Source organism: Thermobia domestica, chromosome 11 (assembly GCF_964235325.1).
Source record: "Thermobia domestica chromosome 11, izTheDome1.hap1.1, whole genome shotgun sequence".
Lineage (NCBI taxonomy): Eukaryota > Metazoa > Arthropoda > Insecta > Zygentoma > Lepismatidae > Thermobia > Thermobia domestica.
Window position 1 is genome coordinate 208,192,572 of NC_137464.1, and position 15,703 is coordinate 208,208,274.

The 15,703-nt window shown below is 40.1% G+C and overlaps 1 protein-coding gene across 1 annotated transcript in view; it reads right to left on the reverse strand.

Annotated features, from left to right (window-relative positions):
• Nucleotides 1-11,640, reverse strand: part of LOC145664683 (uncharacterized) — a 54,331-nt gene extending 42,691 nt beyond the window's left edge. The window contains exons 1-2 of the mRNA XM_081731537.1: nucleotides 11,478-11,640; nucleotides 933-1,044 (exon numbers count right to left, since the gene is read on the reverse strand). Of these exons, the coding sequence (XP_081587663.1) occupies nucleotides 933-981 (49 nt within the window). The 5' untranslated portion in view covers nucleotides 982-1,044; nucleotides 11,478-11,640. The remainder of the gene's footprint in view (nucleotides 1-932; nucleotides 1,045-11,477) is intronic.
• Between the last annotated feature and the right edge of the window lie 4,063 nt (nucleotides 11,641-15,703).

The window sequence follows — 15,703 nt, forward strand, 5'->3', positions numbered from 1 at the left end:
AAAAATATTTCCACTTGATATCGTGTTACTTCTACAAATTTGCCACAAACTCACTCCAACATCTATACATAGTAATTCACTTCCTTTGTTAGTCTCCTATCCTTTACTTGTGTGAATAAGGAGACATGAACAGTGGGAAGGAGATTCATGGCCATAACAGATCGATGTGCACAATAGATAGCGCAGGTTCAGCTAGTATTAAAATGCTAGGTTTATATGTTTGTCTCCAATCCTTTCGACAATGAGGTCTCGAAAACCACAAGTGCTAGGAACAGGCCGTAGAAAGATGTCGCTTTCACTGATCGACTGCAAATTTTGTGTAGATTGTCCAGTTCTAATTGAATATTTAAAAAACATGGCCGTTATTTTTTATTACATTTTTAGGGGTACACTGGAAGTGTTGAAATTTTAAAAAAGCATATGATCCTACGAGTTATACATTTCAACACCACATAATTGTATACAGGGGTTGTATATCTCTCAGGCATTTGTTTCATGGACAATTTATAATAAAAACCGAAGGATAACCATTTTTCCAGTCTAAGATGAATCTTTATTGTTTTGAGTGTTTTGTCCAATGAACACTATATATCACTAACATTATAATTAATTGTTCGTGTAATGTATTTGCTTATTACATACTGCATGCAAGAAGGAAGAAAACACTGGTCATACACGAATTAGGAACTCCAACCGGAAGTAGGTTAAAATCTTGGAAACGGTACAAGATATTGAAAAAATAACGGAAAAGTCTCCCCTTTATGGCACCCCTTGCCGATTTTTATCAAGACGTCTTTCACTTGTGTCTGTAAAGGGACATGTACAGATGTTGTGAGGAATGACAAGGAGATCACATGTCATATGTGAATAATGCTCTGAGTAGAGAGCGCAGCTTCAGCTAGTATTTTATTAAAATATCATAAACTACTTACCGATGAAACTAAACAGGGAGATCACTATTAAAATTGTTGGGCGTGTCATCTTGTCATCTGAAGTACTTCATTTGCTCTTTGTTAAGTGCTAGGTCAAAGAGGTCAACAGCACCTGAAACCAATTAAAATTTATATAATATAAGATGACTGGAAAGAAATGTCTTAATTTAAAAATTTTTAATATCCTAAACTACACAAAAATTAATGTGGATCACCACCCGGAAGTTACTACATATTTTAGCTCATTCCCTTAACTACTGCGCAACGAAATGTTATATATTATAAATATTGTACTATAAGATGGAGTTATAATTCAGCCACAACACAAGACACTGATTCGTTTGGTTGTGTCTTCTGATATCGAAAAACGTAACAAATAAAAGAAAATGTTTGTTTAGTTTTATAATCAGCACACAAGATGGCACTTTCTGGTAGATGTTACTAGAAGGGCTCGATTTTATGAAATATTTATTTGAATGTGTAAAGTACTTTAAAGTAACTATCTAATTACAAAATAGATATATTGTTTGACCTTTTCCGGGTTAAGTTTCTCATTTTATTTGAATATTAATTTACATTTAAGGAAATAGATTTTGAGAAGAAACTTGCGCAGAACGTCATAATGCGTTATTGCCAAATTTGTATGTTTAATTCCTGGATTCTAGCGTTGCAGTTCGAGAAGCGGAACTTAGCTGTGAATTGCGGTAAGGGTCGAAAACTAATTTCTCCAGTAAGTATCCAAACAGAATTCCATGATTACTTCCTTTATTATCTGGCACCAGTCAACACTCGACACTACCTGGCAATGCCGCACTATTCAAGCAGCGTTTAGCATAGTACCGAGAACACCTAGTGATTCACCTTAAAATCGTGCATTTATTGTTTATTATAGGCTATTCATTTTCTCAGGCTAACATTTGAATGTGATTCTCAGCATTTTCAATATATTTCTCTAAAGGATATTACTTTATATGTCCACCCTTAGAACTGAGGTAGACATGGTAGGTATGATTTCACGGATATTATTTTCATATTTACCAAGGAATTGAAGTTAAATTTGATACAATTGTTTCTCTTCCCGTTGCCACGATAAGTAATCAGAAGGGGAAAGTCAGGCCGTGCTTTTGGCCCTCGACGGCTTATCAATTGTTCTGGAAAACACACTATCTTGATATAAGTATATACTAGGGGCGGCCGGCCAACCCGTCGAAAGCGGTCTACTTGACAGTTGGCAAGTTTGTGAAGTAGCTCGCGATGATCTGCGTCATATGTTACATCGATAATTTTTATCGTTAAATGATTCTCTTTAGCGGTGATTTCTGAAATGAAAAGTACCCTCCAAACGTAAAGAAAGCTGGCCACCCCTCGTTTACGTATATACCACCCGCACGGTATTCCACTCTTCTGACCACGCTTGGCTTTCTGTACTACACACAGAGAAGACCATCATCCTCGCAGTGCTGTTGTGAACGTGATGTGATGGTGGAGTGCATATACGAAAGGGACGTTACAGGGAAGAAAGTAACTCCAACGTTACAGAGAAGAAAATTAAAAAAAAAATCGACACAATAATATAATATTCTGAGTCAGTGGCGTAACCACAATGGAGCGAGTGGAGCAGTTGATCCAGGGCGCACAGTAAAAGGACGCAAGGGGGAAAAAGAATACGAAAAACTGTTCCTTATTAAAAGAACGTTTGAAAACATTTCAAAAGGTACATTATGACTATTAGCAGTTAATTGGCAACAGCCAATAGCGAGTAAGGAACCAGGAATTTTTGAGGGGTGTGCAGATCTAAAAAATAAACTTGAGAATTTTTTTGATGTTTGGTCCGCTAACTAAAAATGTGGACTTGCAGTGCTCCATAATGCGTATTTATCTCCTGCCTTCTGGAGGCAGTATTGAGGAAAGCCATGTTGTTCAACACGAGAGAATCCACGATTACCATGAACTGGAAACGCATACATTATCTGCAATAAGTGGGAAACGCATTCAATCTTCCTTTTGGGAGAAATTTTAAAAGTTTTTTTCCCCCCACAGCCTTTGAACAAGTGCTTCATTAGGGTTTAATTTATACAGTAGAGCGTCGATTATCCGAACGTCGGTCAACCGAACGACCGCTTAACCGAACTGTGTACTCGCTCGCACCTGTTACTCTCCCACCCTACCGTCCATCATCCCCCTCACTCCCAAACCAAGTTTCCCACAGTAGTCGCCGCACTGAGCCACCGCTGGCGGAACATTGCTTCTAATAGGGCCTTCATAAGGCGCTGCTGACCGGCCAAGCCGCCAGTCGCTGTGTTTCAACAATCAGCACACTTCTGTCGGTTTGGCACTGGCTGTAGAAGTAGTGGCAGTATCAAAGCTGTTCACAGCAACATCTGCGCCAGCTTAGAGTTGAGGCGTGCCGCTCCGCGCATGGCAAATAAACATGTGCAGTTCGATTATCCGAACAAACCAGTTTTCCGAACACCCATGTCCCCCAATTACTTCGGATAATCGGTCTACTGTATATTTAACTCCTCATGGAGGAGGGCGCGAGCGCCGCGCTCCCTTTTTGGATCCCCACCTGGACAATCGTCACTGCAATGTTTGTTTAGCTAGCTGCCTAGCGAAAGTTTTGCATGAGTCATTGCAATCAGCGCGCCGCGCCCCCTCCCGGATTCCACCCCCAACCGGGAATAAAACGAAAGTTGAGTCTGTTTGAAACCTAGTTGACATTTATAAAACTATCCTGTACTCCCTACTTATATTAAGAATTATAAGGAATGATATCATTCTACCTTTAAAGTATAAAAGTAGCAATTTGAATTAAGTACAGTAAACCATTTTAAATTTAATTTCCTATGAACATAATTCATATTAAGTATGTAGTGATAACTTAGGAAAAAGATAAATAAAAACTTTAGGTTTCTTAATAAAAATAACTTTGTATGCTGTTAGTATATATATCGCAGCAGCTGAAATGCGTGGGGAGGGGGTATGAGTAAATCGATCGATCCAGAGCGCAATAAAGCTAGTTACGCCACTTTTCTGAATATCATTAAATATATTAAGGAACAATGAACAATGCACAATATTAGGTGGTTCACGTGTTCTTGCAAACTGCATAAGGCGACGCCGCTGTATAGACATTCAAGAAAGAATTATAGTAGATTTTGCTTTTATATTTTATTTATGGTAAGCTCTTTTCAGTGATGACCAAATGACAGCCTGCCGTCCGGGATTAGGACTTAGATTTCTGTTCTTTTGGCAGCTATGGCCATGTTAGCCCGTCATGTAATAAGGTCTCTCGGCAATCACATTACTCGGGAAATTGGGAAGCAAGAAATTAATGGGGAAAGAAGCGGCCTGCAACCATTAAGTACTGAGCTCCTGTGTGGCTAAACGGTTAGCGTACTTGCCTTTGTCGTGGGAGACCCGGGTTCGCTTCCCGGTGGGAGCTCATGTGGTTCGGATTCCACGTTAATCAGTAGGTCTCGTCTCATATAGCCTCGTTGCTGAAAGGGACGTTAAACTCAAAACGTCCGAAGCGAAGTAGCTCAAGTGGTAGAGGTCGTGGGTTCGAATCCCGCTGCCGACCATCCTGACTGTTTTCCAGGGTTTCCCTCAGTCCTACCAGGCAAATGCCGGGATGGTACCTACTAGGCCCTGGCCGATACCTTCCCAAATCCTTTCCGTTGTTATTGTTGTTGTTGGATATCCAGTGTAAAATGGTCTCGGAGCTGTATCTGGTGATTGTTAAATAAATAAAATAAATAAAAATAAAATCAACTCAACTCAACCATTAAGTACTATCCCGGCACTTGCTTGGTGTGAATGAGCAAAACCCAGGATGACTGGCCTGAAAAAGTTGTAACTTTTTCAATCGAGTATCCCCACCGAGAATCGAGCCTGGGACCGAGCCTATCGTTCGGATCCGACACGAAAGCCCCGCCCCCGCGAGTAAGAATGTAAAGGAAAAAAATCGGTAGGAAGGATGTAACGGTATACTATAAAATAATACTGAGACAAGACGACTTTTAACTGTGAAAATACAGTTTCTAACCGTTTGGCTTCAAAGTATATTCTGCAAGGAAAGACCATTGCTGTTTGGTCAATCGTTAGAAAAAGATGCAGGTTTGATAGAGTTATTTTCAGATGTTCGTAGTTGAACCCATAATTCCCTTACATATGTTAAACAAGCAGGACACACAGAATAGGATAAAGCTTTTGTTTCTTCATGTGTGTGACATGTGTACATACAGTAAACCCTTGCCTCAGGGGAGAGCAACGAAAATGGCTCCCAAGCAGAGGCACACCCATGGAGGATCCACTAGGTCCGGAACCCCCGAAAAAAAACTTCCGAACTCAACATACATTTGCAAACCTTTTCAATAAAACTACAGGGTTACCGGTATTCAAAATGAAAGAACAGATTTCAAGCATGTATTTCTTCCAAACTACAAAAGATAGAAACATGATTCGAACGTTACTTGATTAAGAAAAGTTTACAATTTAAACAGCCCGGATAGAAGTTCCAATCACGGCCGCATTGGCGCTGTTATTTGCTGTTGTTTGTCTGTAGTGAAATGGCGGCGTCATCACAGGAGAAGTCTATTTGTGTGCTACAATTGGCAAAACTTGAGTCCATTGTTGCAGTTCAGCGAGCATTTCGCCGTCAATTTAATAAACAACCGCCGCATCATAAGCAAATTTAGGAGTGGCGTCGAAAATTCGTAGAAGATGGTTGCATCTGCAAAGGGAAAAGCACGGAACGTCCACGCACATCGAACGAGAATGTCGGGCGTATTCGTACACTTTATGAAAGGAGCCCAAACAAATCAACATCATGAGCAAGCAAAGAACTTAACATTCCTCAACCAACGGTATGACGAGTTCTAAAACATCGTCTGCACATGAAGCCATACAAACTGCAGTTATTACAAGCATTGCATCCTGACGACCACAACAAAAGGTACGAATTTTGCATTAGCATGTTAGATGATATGGAAGAAGACAATTTTGCTCAACGATTATTATTTATTTTTTTTTCGATGAATCCACTTTTCATCTTTCTGGTAAAGTTAATCGCCATAACGATAGAATTTGGGCAAGTAAAAATCTTCGTCAGGTATTCAACATGAAAGAGATTCACCAAAGATGAACGTCTTCTGTGCGATATCTGTAACCAAAGTTTATGGGCCTTTCTTCTTCATGGAGAAAACTGTGACAGGATTAACCTATCTAGACATGCTTCAAAACTGGTTGTTTCCCCAACTTGAAGATGACTCAGATGACTTCATCTTCATGCAAGATGGTATCCCGCCTCATTTCTCTAACCACATTCGACGTTACTTGAATGACACCATTCCAGGACGTTGGATTAGAAGAGGAGGAGCAGAAGATCAACTTTATCGTCGGTGGCCTCCCAGGTCTCCAGATCTCACTCCGTGTGAGTTTTATCTGTGGGGTAACGTAAAAGACCGTGTTTTTATCTATCCTATGCCTGACACTCTTGAAGGTTTAGGACATCGAATTGTTGAAGCTGTGAATTCGATAACTAGAGACAAGCTGATTCGTGTGTGGCAAGAAATGAGCCATCGTTTTGACATCTGTCGTGTAACACAAGGTACTCATATTGAATGCACACCATAATTACTAACAATAAATTGTAAACTTTTCTTAATCAAGTAATGTTAGAATCATGTTTCTATCTCTTGTAGTTCGGAAGAAATAAATGTTTGAAGTCTGTTCTTTCTCTTTGAATAACCCTGTATATTTGTTTAAAAGGGGTTGATCTTACACTTCATCCGTACTCTTTCTCTTATAAAAACAATCTAGTTCTCTCATTTGTTTAGAATATAGGTGAAAGTATTTTACAATTACCGTCTTTTCGAGTGCAGAATAATACTCGTTCAATACTAGACAGACGTAGTGGCTTGCAGTATTGGACACCTCCTCCCTCCCAAGCTTAGACCCCTCACAACAAAAGATTCTGGGTGCGAGCCTGCTCCCACTTACTTAACCTGGTCCGCAGTGCATTAAAAATTGGCCATCATACAATGGCACTTCATCAAGGAGTTCAGCATCCGTGCTGATTTCAGTATAGCTCTGTAGGTGACGTCACGCCCGTATCCAGGGGGGTCTAGGGGGGCCGCCCACTAAATGTTTGCGGGCCCCCTTAAATGTTCACGGTAGGCTTGCAAATGAACTACGTATAATATGGTAATGAACTATAATATTTTTGGATCGCCCCCCCCTAAATTTTTGGGCTGGCTACCGGCCTGGGTGACGTTAAGATATTTTGGTGCGTGTTTCGTTATCAGATATTGTCTAAAACAGGGTTTCTCAATCTGAGGGTCGCGACCCCTAGGAGGATCGCGAGAGCATTTCATGGTGGTTGCGAAGATAAGCGAAAGAGATAAATATACTTAGAATCTAATACCGGAAAGCATTTTTAAATATTATTTTGAATTTTGATTCTGGTATGTATGGGCGCCCGAAGGTGGGGACAGAGTGGGGTCCGCCCCCCCTAGCTCACGAAAATGTATATGTAATATATAGTAGCAAACCACATATATAAAACACCAGAAATACCAGACATAATATGACAACCATGGAGATGGCCCTTCCCCTAGAAAATTTTCTTCGGGCGCTCCTGCTAATAGACATTTTATTTTTATACATACTGTTAAGATCAATAAAAATAGGTCTAATAAACATTTCTAACAGGTGCAAAGTTGTTAAAAAATCAATTTAGTCCTAAATGAAAGAGGAACGATATCAAAATAATGAGAACTGCATATTGAAATACCCGAAAAAAACAAATGTAACAAAAACTGCATATTGAAATACAATTAAAATTGAAACCTAGCGAGATACGTATGTGTGTGAGCGAATAGTCTTTTTTCCAGCAAGCTGGCCACAATGAAAGTAGATTTTAGGCAGGGGCGGATCCAGGGGGGACGAGCGGGAGGAAACTTTCTTATTTTATATACATAAATAAAACCCATCCCAAAATTTGGAACCCTTAAAAGTAGCAGTATGACAACTCACCGCCACCCCCCCAGAAGTCGGTCCTGGATCCGCCCCTGATTTTAGGTGTGGAATTTAATTTGTTTCCTAAATTTTAAATGTAAAACAAGTTGCTTTTAACAGTTTTTAGTGATACTGAACACACACAACAATGAACCAAATTCACAACAATATGAAGTAACTCAAAGGGGCGGCCTCTCGGAAATTAAAATGTTCAATAAGTTTTTTTTTTTTTTAACAGCTGTTGAAGTTTTTGTAAAACCAAAATAAGGAATCACTTTATTTTTTATCATATGACCCAAAATTAAGTGAGTTATGAAGTTTTAAAATTTTCAAACGGCCTCCAGTTTGAAACAGTATGACGGATAGGATTCGAGATTTATAACATGAATGAACTGATCAAATTTGGTTTTAATTCATTCGCTTTTAGGGAAATTACACATCCACTATATACAAGAAATGGATTCTACTATTATAGAAATAGATGAATATCGTGAGATCTCCGCAATAGGATATTAAAAATCCCACACAAATTTATTACAAACCAGAAATTATAAGGGGGTCGCTGGCAAGATGATGTAATAAAATAAGGGTCGTGATATGAATTAGATTGAGAACCACTGGTCTAGAAAGATATCAATGAAAATTTTGATTCAAATATGAAACCCAAGCAAATTTCAGGGTCTCGGGCCCTTACGGCTCCCCAGGATTGGTGCACGTGACCCAAGTTGACATAATTTCATGTTGATTGATTTGAAGCTTCCTGTCCCTTTCTAAACGAGACGTAGACCCAGGGGCGGTTCCAGGACGGACTTCTGGAGGGGGGGAGTGGGTTGTAATACTGCTACTTAGAGCTACTTTTAAGAGCTCCAAACTCTGGGATGGGTTTTATTTACGTATATATGAAAATAAGAAAGTTTCCTCTTCTGGGGGGAGCGATCGCCCCCCATGGATCAGCCCCTGAATAGATCTACAGTATAAAGTGGGATCATACCGTACCTGTAGGCAGAACATTAAGACGGAAGGGAGGAAGTGATCATTTTGAGGGGCGGACTTGAGTTCACTTTACAACCAGCCATCCATCCATATTAACAAACAACTAAATATTTCAGTTACAGAGGGCCCCCAGCTACGGGCCTAAGAAGGATTCGAACATGAGCTCCTACTGGGAATCTTTATCATTTCAGGTGCTTGTGTAAGTATTTTAATTTGGTAAATGTTCATTGTTGCATTATAGCTATTTTCTCAAGGCAGGGGAGCACCCGCGGGGGTCCACCAGATCCGTACCCCCTCCCTCCCAAAAAAGCTTCCTAACTGCACATATTTAACAGGGAAATTATTGATGTAGCATGGAAATTTGACCTTATACTTCATCTGTACTCTTTCTCTTATAAAAACAATCTAGTTCTATCACTCTTTTTTCTGAAAATATAGGTCGAAATATTTAGCAATTACTTATAGTCTTTCCAGGTGTACAATAATACCCGATTAACACTTCATAGACGTAGTATTGGATCCCCCAAGGCTTGTACCCCTCCCAACAAAAATTTCTGTGGTGCGCCTCAGTAGCGTCATTTCAGATTTGACTTGGGGGACAGACTCCTTGATATAAGTAAAATTTCGCGTTTTTCACTGACTCACTATTATTCTATTGATAAAATCTATATAAATCTCAAACTCAGGAGGGAAATGCCTCTCCCTACCCCCCTAAATGACGTTTCTGGTGCGCCTGGCTTAAACCCAGAATCCCCTTGCGTATGCCACTAGCAGAGATAATTGTGAGAATGTAATCAATTTCCTTAAAAATTCTTTGTAGAATTAACTATTTTCTAGGCATACAAATTCTAGTAACTACAACCTGTGTATTATTACTGTTGTTGTCTTCTTAAGTATCTATTGGCATATCACTATCACTCGTACGAGAAGTCACAGTTCATCCAATATTATTATTCATGCTGGATATGGAATTCTCACCTGTACCATTAGTTCCGTAATTTACTTTGGACCCAGACCCGTAGCCAGCAGTGTTTGTTTCAGAAAAAATGTTCCGGGGGTACACTCAGCCCGGGGACACAGTGCGGTACTATTCTATATATTATTATATTATACACGTATTGTTTTTGGTCTCCTTTGGGGGGCCACTCTCAGACCTCCAGGGGCAGTGCCCCCCCAAAATATGCCTGGAAGAAACACTGGTAGCCAGCCCAAAAATGTAAAGAGGGCCGGTAGAAGTTAGGAGGGCCCGATCCAACCATATTATAATTCATTTGCAATCCTAGGTAAAACTTTTAGGGAGGCGCTGTAAAAATTTAGGCCCCCGTAAGCCACTCTCCCGTGGATAGGGGCCTGTCCAGGCCGCGCGGATCAAGGGACGGCCCTGGACCTCGTCTGTCAAAGGCACTCCCATTAAACTAGGTAGACTATTTGTATATCGTAATCGTAGAAAATAAAACTCTAAGGGGGGAAAAAAGCAATATTTCTTTACGCTGTTGAGCTCCTTCGTTGCTAAGCGGTTAGCGTACTCGTCTTTGGCATGGGACCCGGGTTCGATTCCCGGCGGAAGCTCATCTGGTTCGGATTCCACATTACTCAGTAGGTCCCGTCTCATATAGCCTGGCTGCTGAAAGGGACATTAAACTCAAAATCAACTCAACTCTACACCAGCGTTTCCCAACCGGTGTGCCGTGAATGGGCTGCTGGTGTGCCGCGAGGAATCGAAACAAAATTATTAATTTTATAGCAATAAAATTGCAAAACGTAGGAAAAAAAGTATATTTGTATTTCACATAACTATGAACCTCTACTATGAATCTACAATTTTAAGTTTCATACCGGGTTACTGTTCTGTACATTTCTAATGTTGAAAAAGTATTTGTTATAATTGTTATGACCATTATTGCTTCTTTATTGTTGCAGACTATTTCATAACTTGGAAATTTAAAATATTCAATCCTTTCGACAAATTACCTACATTTGTGTTTTAAAAGTAAAAGAGATTTGTTTGTTTGTTCGTTATTTAGTGATTTTCCTTCTTAGTAAAAGGTTGGATACAGTTTTTAAAAAGAAAGCGTATTTTTAGAAACCAGAGTCCAATATTTCATTGCAATTGTTTTCTATTTTTAAATTAGAATGAAAAATAAGCATAATGCCAAGGGGGAAAAAACAGTGAAAGAGCTTTCTTCTTTGTGAGGAGATCAATAATCACAGAAAAAAATACCACTGTGTTTTAAATTTACAAATAATAATATCTATAAGTGTGCCGCGAGAATCGAAGTAACACCCGTAGTGTGCCCCAAGTTGAAAAAGGTTGGGAAACGCTGGTCTACACTGTTTTCACATAGGGCCTACAACTGGAATTATATTCTATTAGAAAGAACGATGGTTAATGACCGTGTTGCAATTCAAACCTCGAATATTTAACCCTAGATATTGGTCACTAAACAGTGTATTAAATTCCAACCCGCAAATGTAACATAATATATAGCAACTAAATGAATACAGTATACGTATATGAAAGAAAAAACTCACCCTCAAACTTGATGTTTCCTTCTATCACAGTCAACAGCTGCTAACAACTAACAAAGAAAAAAAATAGCAACGAGGACAGGTCAACGTTTTTGTTTAGCTGCTTTCCAGGAAAACTTCCAATAGAAATCCCTCCAATCTGGTTCTGACCGGTTTTTGAACAACCACCCTCATCCCACCCTCCGGTCAAATACATTTCCTTGTAGTCAGTCATTCCTTTTATCGCAGCCTGGGCCAATATTTTCCTTTTCCTACATTTTTCAAAACAGATTTCAGATAATGATAAAGTGACTGCGTCATTTATTTTTCGTGATTGAAGAGCTCTCATTGCAATTTTGCATTATATTGTTACTTAGTTCTTCTTGTTCTTTTATTTATTTATTTATTTATTTTAAGTCTAAAAATAAAGCATTTCAACTCGTCTCATGAGGACTCGTTTTTCGAACGTGTTTGTAGATTTAAATTTGGAGTACATATTAATAGCCCTAAGCTTTAAATCTTGGTGGAAGTTGGAACAGGGGGTGGGCCAATCACAGATGTCTTGGGGGCTTCAAGGGCCGTACGTATTCAATAGAGAAACTCGTTCATCGTATACTAATATCACAGGGACACAAAAACTGTTATAACGGTAACCAACATGTTTACTTACTAAAGAAAAGCAGAAAATTCTATTTAATTCCATTTTCTTTATGTTCTGTAGTAGATCACAGTGTTCTGTGGTACACTGGACGTTTCAACGCGGGGAATATTTCAAGGTGGGTATCAGTTATCCAAGAAAGAAAAAAATTCAGTTGAGTTTAAGAGATTATGTAAAAGTACATTTTCAACAACAGGTCAGGCGGGCCGAATGAAAGGGTTCAATGGGCCGGAACTCGCCTGGGGCCGGTTGTTGCACATGGCTGCTTTATATAGAGTTCAGTTTCTAAGTGTAATAACTTAGCCAATCATCTCGTAAGGCATGCTCTTTAAATATTGCTTTATTATTCATCTCAGAGTGAGAAATCGTGGGAAAGATGGGAGAAAATTCCCTCATCAATAAATTACTGGGAATGAGTGAATAAAGTGACACTATTGCCAAATGTTTGAATATTAATTACAGTAATGTATTTCGTGTGTAGTTAACGAATAAACTAGTGTTTAGTGGTTTCCCTAATTAAACATTAGTCAGTAATAATGGATGTTCAAACATGTGAACTCAGTATGTCGAAGCAGGCCTTACCTAAGAGGTTTTTTTTTTTTTTTTTTTTTTAATCACACTCCTCGCTTCACTCCTCTTCGACTGTAAAGATTTCGCATCCTTACGGGATTGTGTGCGTAGAGCAGACAGTTTATCTGCATTGCCTCTCGTATGCTCGTCTTCGATGGGACTCATGCATACGTGTCACAGATGTCCAAACTCGCGAATCAGGCCCGTAGCCAGCCCGAAAATGTAGGGGGGGGGCGATCCAAAAATATTAGTTCATCCTATATTATAGTTCATTTGCAAACCTACCGTGAAAATTTTAGGGGGGCCCGGCCCCCCTAGACCCCCTCTGGATACGGGCCTGTCGCGAATCCATCGCTCGCCTATCTGGAACTCGAGCGCAATAATTGAAGACGAGCCCAACTGAGGTGAATGAGCCCAAGTCGAAGTGAATGCAAGTCACAACTACGTGAGTTGCAGATGTGTCAGCAAGTGAATATCTCTGACAGCTCGCAGTGACGTTGCCACTACTCACGTGTCAAAACTTTTTTCGGTTTATCTATAGTTGCAATTTAATTAATTTTGTAAGACAGAGTGACCGTGGTCGGTAACACTAATACCAAAGTAGAGGCCAAGGTCCGTCGACCCTACTGTTTCTTCCCTCAACGCATCTATTTTGAAACAATTCGACAAAGCTATGACATTCTTAAGAATTTGGTTTTTAACTAGAAAAACATGGGAACTTCGGAAGAAGGATGCTTTTAAGATAGTGGATGCAAAGCTATTCTTCAAGTGCTACACAATCCTAAAGTAAGTGCGTGTTGTATCTGTTTGTAGTCTATTTTTATCGCATTTTAAAATTTGTTTTTCTTTACAAATCGCTATGGCGGAACATTGGCTTAGCCTACGATATTTGTCCCTGCTTCACCGCGGTGACGTCACACTACAGCTGGAGAAAGTGGCTACGCAGAAACAGCGAGTTATGAAGGGACCTGTAAACGCGCGTAACAGTAGGGTCGACGGACCTTGAGTAGAGGCTGCATTGACCCTCCGCATATGATATAAAAAATCAGAGACCATCTCTTATTGGCCTTGCTATAGTGAGCTCGAGTTGAGTGTACTCGAGTCCAAAGAATTCTTATGAGCACGAGACCGAGTGAGCCCGAACCATAATGAAAAAAGTGAACATGACCCCTGATTGAGGAAAGTGTGCCCGAGCCTGAGTGAGCGCGAACCCAATTGAGAGAAATGTGCCCGAGCCCGTATGAATGTGAACCCCCTTGAGAGAAGTGTCCCCGAGCACGAGCCCAATTGAGAGAAAAAGCCCGAACCCAAGCGAGCACGAATCCAATTAAGAGAAATTAGCCCGAGTCCGGGTGAGCGCGAGTCCACTTGAGAGAAGTGTGTCCGAGCCGAGGTGAGCGCGAGCCCACTGGAGAAAATGAAATGAAATCTTTCAGTTTAACGTCCCACGAATAAACCCTTTGGGCTAAGAGAGACGATAATTAAAACAAGTGAATTATGATAGAAGAATTGGCGGAATGAAAATGTAGGAGGAAACGGGAGTACCCCGAGAAAACCCATGTAAACGATGTTGTCCACTACAAACTTACTTGGAAGTGATCGAACTAGGGACCCCGTGTACTAGAGGTAAGCACTCTACTACTAACCACCGTGCCTCCCGAGTCCGCATGAGAAAAGTGTGCTCGAGCGCGACCCCACTCGAGAGAAGTGAGCGCGAACCCAATTAAGATAAATGAGCCCAAGCTCACTTAAAAAAAGTGAGCCCGAGCCCGGGTGGAGCGTGTGCCTACTTGAGCGCGAGTAAGTGCGAGCCCACTTGAGAAAAGTGTCTCCGAACGGCTTTAGAGAAATGAGCCCGAGTCCGTGTGAGCGTGAGACCATTTGAGAGAACTGTGCCTGAACGTGAGTGAGTGCGAAATTACTTGAGAAAAGTGAGCACGAACCCAATTGAGTGAACCCGACTCTGAGTGAGTGTGAGCAACTTTCAGAGAAGTGTCACCGAGCGCGAGCCCACTTTAGAGCTGGATTGTAGCTGGAATGTAGATGGTTTGTAGCTTTCCACGTTCAAAAAATTCAATTTAAGAAATGGAGTGAAAATAACTTGTATTTTTATCCGACTTCAAGAATAAAAAGGACTAATTTGCATTTAACACAGATTTGTTTCTTATTCTCACGTAACTTCTCCTCTATACATAAAACAGCGTTAAATAACTAATTAACTCTATAGCCTATGGAATCCGGAGGTACAATTCAGCGTTGAGAAAAGATCTACAATAACTTCTGTCCAGGAGCGCGCCCACGAAGGTCCAGCGGGTCCGGACCCCTCAAAACTCCTAACTCAATATATATTTGTAATCTTTCTCAATAAAACTATACTTAACTGGAAAATGGTTGATGTAGCACGAAAATTTGATCTTACATTTCATCTGTACTCTTTCTTTTATAAAAATGTTATATAAGGTAACTAACAAAGTTTTCTCGCTTATCCACCCACCACTTTCGAACATCGATGTGTCACCTAAGACGTACCTAGAAAGTCAAAAATAGTCCCCATCAGCATCGACAACCTTCTGACAACTTTCTGGAAATCCATGAATTCCATCGCGGTAAAACTTGGTAAGCCGTGAAGCGAAGAAGGTATCAAGCAGTGTTCGGAAGTAACGTAACGCGTTACTTTTTAAGTAACGTTTCCTAGTAACGCGTTACATTTTTTCCAAAGTAACTATAACGGTAACGCGTTACAAATGTTTAAGTAACGTACCTAGTTTGCGTTACTTTTTTCGCGTTACATTTCGTATGAGTAACTACAATATATGTATTTTTTTAAAAAAAAACAAATCTTTTTTTCCTGTAAGTGAATTTCTCAGAATGAAACAATCGAGCATGAACTATGTATGTCAGTGACCGGCGACAGTCACAGACACACAGAGAAACAGATAAGTTCGTAGTGCCACTTGCTGTTTTTTGAAGATGAGGACAGCCTTAGGAAAATCACGTGTACTGATTGCAAGCACCTGGAACC